At 42.8% G+C, this 7564-nt stretch overlaps 1 protein-coding gene across 1 annotated transcript; it reads right to left on the bottom strand.

The window, feature by feature from the left end:
- Positions 1-448: 448 nt before the first annotated feature.
- Positions 449-5003, bottom strand: ccn1l2 (cellular communication network factor 1, like 2). Its single transcript, XM_076731127.1, has 5 exons — positions 4673-5003; positions 4284-4497; positions 3171-3533; positions 1897-2099; positions 449-1674 (listed from the first exon to the last, which is right to left on the bottom strand). Exons 1-5 carry the CDS (start codon positions 4745-4747, stop codon positions 1372-1374), a joined length of 1158 nt encoding a protein of 385 aa, XP_076587242.1. The 5' UTR covers positions 4748-5003; the 3' UTR covers positions 449-1371.
- Positions 5004-7564: the final 2561 nt, after the last annotated feature.

Below are 7564 nucleotides of genomic sequence, written 5' to 3' on the forward strand. Positions count from 1 at the left end.
CAGAGCCAGCTGGAGCATTGTGTAAGGCCAAGAGGCAACTTGAATGCAGAGCTCTGGCTGAAAATGTATAGGCGACTGAAGCTCTGTGGTAAGAGTAAGACACTGAGGATGAAGGTGAGGGTGATGATTGCCAAACCAAGGACACTGGTGTGCAAAGCATGTATCAATGGCTGACCAACCCATGAGGAATGTTTCAATATGAAATTAACATATCAAAACCTTTTTGGCTCATAAGCAACACCATGCAGTCATGGCCAGGGGGTAGAGTACATGTATGATTTTGGTTTCTTTTGACATGTAACAATCTGAAGTTGCATCCCCAGCAGTCAGAATCACTCTCTGCAGCCATTTTGAGACCAACACAGTGTATAGACGGCTGAAGATTTAGAGTACAACTGCAAAGCCTCTTGATACATTTAATCTAATTAGCCAATAAATAAGACAATTTACAGGTTGATACATATTTATTTGATGTACAGGAGTTTACAGACAAAAACATCCAATGAACACTAGTAACATGTCTTAAATATACAGTATAGCATTATTTCAGCCCTCAAAATAAAGCATTGTATGTACACTGTGAAGGACACGCACACAAACAAACAAAAAAATCACACCCCGAAAAATGAGGTGATCCTAGAATTCACCACTCCACAGCTAAGAGTGAAGTCTATGCTTTAATCTACACAGTATACTGTAATAGCATGATGAGCACATTCTCTGTAAACTCTCTTGTGAAAGTTCCTTGTTCTTCAGACAGACCAATACACTTCCACCTACACACACACACACACACACACACACACACACACACACACACATACACACACACCTCATTCTACAATTCCACAATCAATACATGTGTAGGAAATGTATCACAAAGGACAGGCAATAATGGACACAGTCCCTATAGTCACTAATGAATATATCTTATGTCATCTAGTTCTTCCTCATTAATTAAAAATGCATGTCCATAATCCCCATCACTAATAAATGTCTGTTACTGGTCTAAACAACCTCCGTTCTGTTTAACAAACTATCACGTCGCCCTCTATGGAGAGGACACAAAGTTTCAAATAAATAAAAGACGTTTCAGTAAAAGCTCTCTGCCAAACATCTAACAGAGCAACACATTGCAGTGTGTTGTCCTCAGTGCTGCCCTGGTACTAGAAAGGTAACACACCTGTAGTGTGGTCAAACTGATGTGATCATGGCAGGAAGCTTAAAGTGCAAGCGAGCATATTGGATGGGGGGGGGGGGCTCACCCAGCTGACACTCAGGGAGGCAGTGGGTTTGGAGCGGGGATGGGGATGTTGGGGCCCGAGTCTTTACCCAGTGTGCCAGGCCATGGCTAAGCATGATCAGTCAGCCTTAGTGCCTGAATGTATGGATATCGTTGTGGAGGCTGACTGAAGGGCTGGAGGGCCCTTTGTGTATAGGACAGCTTGTTTTGCAGCTGCAGCGCTGGATCCACATGACATTTCTGTAGAAGCCCTCTCCATCAGAGCAGTGGAAGCGAAGCCTTACAGTGCGAGAGACGGAGGGCGTGCAGCAGCGGCCATCGGTGCAAGTCCCACAGGTGCGAGGGCGGTACCACTGTGCTGTTGAGCATCCAGCGAAAGTTATTCTGGCCGGTTCCTGGGGACGGACAGTTCGCTGACACTTCTTCCCTTTCTGGGTGACAGAAACAGAGCCACCATTTAAGTGATATCATGAAGCTCCTATATTCATCAATTGATTTATTTATTAATTTAACATGAAATTCACATGAATTCAGAGGATTTAAGAGGACTGCTCACAGAAATTGAGTTGAGCTTGTCCTGTAATACCTTTAAATCCTACTAAGATTTTTTGTTTATCTCCAATTTCTTTAAATTTCCTAATGGGTATGTTTACCTTGCTAGCGACAGGAAGCTGCAGCTCACATTGCCGGATCTGACACAGTCTAGTTTCTCTGACCAGCCGACAGTCTGGGTTGTTATTGGTCACTCTACTTGAAATGCCCATCCCACATGTGGTGGAACACTCAGTCCACTCTGTGGTTTGTGGGAAACAGCCGTATTTCAGTAACACCTCAGACATGGGGAATGCCACCACCTCTGTGGGAGAACCAAAAAACAAAAGACAGTGAGTGACAATCAAACAATGAATCCTAGCAACCATTTGAGCATTATGATGTATTTGTAAAAGAAAATGTCATCCAAATATTCATCATCTGACTGATTGACCATGATTTAAATTGTGGTTATATGATGCTTTGTTTTTTCTTTACTGGAAGAAGCTGGGGATGGAGATACGAGGCATTTGGCTGTTTTGTTTTACACACTCAGGTCCTGAATGTGTAAAACAGAACAGCCATGGAACACATTTTCATGAAGTTAGGCTTGGACCTTTATGGTTCCCAAGGGATGAATCATAAAGATTTTGGCAACGCCATGACCATAGTGTTCATGCAAAATCTTCACCTGTACAAAAAAAATATTAAAATCAAATGTGAGGCTTGTCATTATATTTACTAAGCACTATCATGCTCCCCTGAGGTTAAACCTTTTCCATTTATGAGCTTTCTTGCAGTGCCACCCTCAAGATAAATATCAACTTTTCTCATAAGATGACAATATATATTTAGATATTTTAACTGACAGAAAAATACGGTCAGGACTATTTTTTATTTTAAAAAAATTAAGCTTTTTACATTCCTGCTCCCAGGGGGATAACATCCTCCAATTCTAATGCCGACAAGACCTTTTCACTAGCAAGGTCTAGCAGAACTTTTTAAATGCTGTGAAGATTTTAAATGCTGTTTAAAGTGAGAATTTGGATTAAATATGTATAGTTTTATATATTTTTTAAAAAAGATGTCGAAAAAGAAGAAAATATCGCACAAGTGAAATCTAAAATGTATACATTTCTGATGAAATATAAGGGTAATGACCTGCACTAGTGGGGAACAAATATCACAGAATTACACCCAGATGCAAGTTACTGTTTTATGAAGTCAGAAGCTAAACATCTCACTGAAACTAGGTCAAGATGGATTCTATAGCAGTTTTGCGTTTTTGATTTGACCCATCTCCTGCACATCAAGATTAAGAATCTCCCTCAGCCCATATTTAGTGTTTGTGGAGGGCATCAGGAAAAGCATTGCTGGGATATGCTGCGGTGTTTACCTCTGAATGTGTCCCCTCTGGTGGTAGCTGGGTGCCGAGGTTGCAGATGGGCCTGCAGCAGGGCACTTATGTGGTTGGGAAGGGGCTGGCTGTCTGGCAGGGAGGTGTGTGTCAGCTCATCCGGTTCCTCACTGATGTGGTTGTCGTCATCACACACCCATTCCTCACAGCAGCCGCCCTCAGGTCTGGCCAGCCGGGGCCGTGAGCAGCGCCAGTCAGGTAGGGGCACTTGGTGAGGACAGAGGGGCATGCAGCCCACCACCCCATCCATGCAGGTGCATTGGTGCTGGCAGTTTGGCTGGAAGTCCTCACCATGTTGGTACACCTGCCCACTGAACTCGCAAGGCAAACCCTGGGCCTCAGCTGTCAACAAAATACAGGAAACAGAGCTGTGAAGAGGGACCTTTGGTCTTCATAGAAGGACACAATAGAAATCCTGCATTTGTGTGCAAACATAGCTAATACATCCTAGCCTGTCAGACCAAACTGTGCAAAGAAATTTATTTTCTAAAAGTGAATATTCCATGATGTCATGCTTTGTATTGTAATTCCATATTTAAAAAGAATGGCCAAAATTTGTGCAGCGGAGGCAGAAATATCCTGTCTGTCAGTCCCTACTGTAGGTCAATCTCCAGACACCCTGGATTTGACACACTTTTTATTAGAGCCTTCCTGCATGGAAAACACTCACATCTTTAAAACCACACACCCCCTGTTTGCAATGCAGATTTTCTGTAGTTCTGTATTATCCAAAATTAACCCTGATGAGAAGAGTGCCTCCAGAGCCTCAAAAGACCTTATACAGCCCAGTGGTACTCCAAGTAAACTGATCATCATATGTAAAAACATTAGAGTGGCCCTTTAATAGGTAAATATGAGTAACATAAGATGCATTTCACAGGAAATAAAATACCATTAAATAAAAATCAGAAAAGAACTAAACAAAGTATTTTTTTTTTATCCCTTTAATTATTTGCTAACCTCTTAAATTTTTATCACTGATCTAGTTCTCAGTACATTAGCATCCAAACAACTACTCTTGTAATTTAAACCCAATTTTCTTTAGCTCAATTTGATAATGTGCCCTTGTTCCGTTGCGTTGTCGCCCCTCACCTCGACACAGTCCTCTCTCAGGGTCTCCTCCAGCCCCCAGATGGCAGCGTAGCCCCTTGATGTGATCACAAGGTTCGGTGGCGCTGCAGTCCTCGTTGAACTGCCTAGCACAAACTTTACAGCAGCCACAGTGGTCAGTCACCCAGCTGACACCCGGCGGGCACAGCGGGGGTGAGGGGGTGCAGGAGCACTCAGCCAGGCACTCACCTTCTGCCTGAGAAACAGGGTCAGAGGTCAGGTCAGGATGTGCAAGTGGGTAGATGTTGTTTAAAGAGATAAAAACCAAAACAATTTGATTGCTGTTCATCTAAAATGATCTACAATGTCATAAACAGAATTTAATAAAGAGAAGGATTAAAAGCAAGCGGCCACAAGTCACAGCAACTCACCATCACTGCAGCACTGCCAAGCACAAACAGAGTAGAAATGATCTGCTGCAAAGTAGCTGGGCTAAGCATCCTCATTACAGCAGACTAACAAAAAGAGAAAACTGGTTAAAAAAAAAAAAAAAGGAATAAAGAATCGTAGAAGTAGGAAGTTGTCCAAATGGACTGTTCAGTTTCCAAAGAGGAGGGAAGTCTTGTTTTTCAGCTCCAGTATAAAAATGTATCCACACTTCAGAGTCTGTGCACCGAAAGGTACACCCGTCTGCTGTTACTTGCTCTCCCACAGTGTCTTGGTGTCGGCACAGGTCAGCACAGCTCAGCTCTATTTCATAGCAAGGTTTCCCTGTGCAGGGCCTGTACTTATAGACAGACATGCTCCCGCCCCCGCAGTGATATCATCAACTCTCCCCTTAAGACGACTGGAGAGTGTCCAGAGGGAGGAGGTGGAAGGTTTGTTGGTGTGAAATAGTGACACAGATGTGTTTAAATCACTGTCTACTAGTCAACACGTGACCTTAGGGAGAAACGTCATGGTGTCGAAATGTATGGAAGAGACAAATCTTTAATAGTTTGTAGTAACTGATATATCCAGGCAACCAAACAGTCATTCAAATATCTTTAAGGATAACCCCAACCCTCCCACACATATCCAAGGGTGTTACACAGGCCAGGTCTTATTCAACAGATGTCTGCAAGAAAAAAAAAAAAACAGTGGTAGGGCAGGTGTAATGGAAAACCTGAGTAGGGAATCCCACTCCATCGTGCTAGAGTCTTTAACAGGGGAAGTGGTGATGTGGAGAAAATCCCTGTGAACAACTCTTCCACCAGCTCCGGCCAACCAGCCGGGCTCTGTCCTCTGTACTGCAGTGTGCTGTGGGACACTGTGCTCAGGACATCCTGTGTTCCCTCCATCTCTTTCCTAATGGGCCGCATTCCAGGAAATACAGGCCTATCCTCAGGTTCCCATGATTGGTAGGAAAAACTCTGCATTCCCATTGTCATCTCAGGGGCATGTAAAAAGTGTTTTGTTGGAGAGCAGGAAGGTCCGCACATTAAGCGTTGGCTCGCACTGTCATGAAACATCGGAAATGTAATTTGGCACATTTGATAAGAAAGCTGAAGGTCTCCCCTTGTTCCCTAACAAACATGCTGTGTACACTCTGCTGGGAGAAACTACTGTGACTGTAGATGCAACAAATGTAATACATCCGTGTGTCAAAAATATATGTGTCTGTGTGTGTGTGTGTGTGTGTGTGTGTGTGTGTTTGATTGCGTAATAATTACTGGATATATGGATATGATGCAGTAATTACATATTACATAATTAGAGAATAACTGAGCGGCTCTGGATTCTGTGGGATTTTTGACCAGAATGGACTGCAGTGTAACATTTTCTAGCAGTGATTCCCAGGCTGAGGGTTAGAAACAAGAACGAGGGCACCAGATGATTGAAAGGATAAGATATAAAAAAATACTTCTGTTACACCAAATTGTGTTTTTGACAAAAACAATGTTACCAGATGCCTGCAGTACACTCAGTAGCTGTTCTGGGGCTTTTAATCATATCACATGATCCTTTCAGCGGATGGGGTTGCTCAGTTTTCATGGAAATGTAAATGCTTTGCCATTCTTCTGTGCATATAAAGGACTTCTTTTAGTGACTATTTTTGCTTTTTGCCATACGAAATAGTGGATATTTTCACATCTTCAGGCTTCTGTGGAAAATGACTCGTCATGTGAACAGCTCTGAGGTAGCCATTACGTAGCTCGACAATCACACAGAATTTCCTATTTGTTTTCATTCATCAAGTCATGCATCTATCCCACCAGCATAATTTTCAGATGACATGGACTCTGTGGTTGTCATTGTCATGTTGAGTAAAGAAATATGCAGATGCAGAACCCTGAACAGCTGCATCAAAACATTTTTGTGGCCATTTTCACGTCACCATTTTTCATGGAAGTAGCTAGACGAAGTTGAGACCTATTCTTAATCCCACCTACCAAGCTCTGATTGGTTTATTGTTTCTCTGATGATGGGAAACAGCCATATATGAGACCAACACTAACTATTTAATTAATTGAACAAATCAGAGATGTGGGTGGTGATTCAGTGGTCTGAAACCAGGCTAGTCATAAGGAATAGACATGCTGAAATCAGTATTTGCCTTTATCTGGAGTCGTGTCACCAGATGAATGTAACTCCAAAATTCACTCTCTTTTAGTTCTGTTTTGGTCTCCACTTATTTCTGAAAGAAACATTTGGCTTTTAAATGCTAAATGCTCCACTGGTTTCACCAACTAGTCTTTGTCTGCTGCTTGATAAAACATTGGATATAGTCTCCCTGATATCACCCATAGGTTTCTGAAGCGTCATTGTGAAGCTCAGTGACAGTGGCCTCGGTCGTCACCCTTTTGGCAGCACCTGACTCCAAAAACCTCCTGGCTAATCCGAAAATGGGCAAAGAGGTGGAGCATGGATGGAGTTGAGGCAGGTCAAATGAAACTTGGTTGCTGAAACCTAACAGCCAGCTGTCATTCAAATTGGCCATGCCCATAATTATGAATTTAAACGAGTAAGCTAAATAAAAGGTCACCCTCGATACAGTCGTCATGAACGGGGAAATTATCTGTGGAGACAAAAACCATTATCCCAGACTGTAAGCATCTTTATTTCTGTTGTAAAGTTGGGCATTTTAATATGGGGGTTTATAGGGACTGACTCGTTGTCGGAGCCAGCCTCAAGTGGCCATTCGAGGAACTGCAGTGTTTGGCACTTCCGCATTGGCTTCTTTCTTCAGAGGCTGCCACTTGGTGTGCTGGTACTTGGCAGGTAGTGGACAGAGGGTTCATCAGAGCTTTGCTGATGAAAATGGCTGCCTGCAACAGCTGAAA

Source organism: Chaetodon auriga, chromosome 5, assembly GCF_051107435.1.
Source record: "Chaetodon auriga isolate fChaAug3 chromosome 5, fChaAug3.hap1, whole genome shotgun sequence".
NCBI lineage: Eukaryota > Metazoa > Chordata > Actinopteri > Chaetodontiformes > Chaetodontidae > Chaetodon > Chaetodon auriga.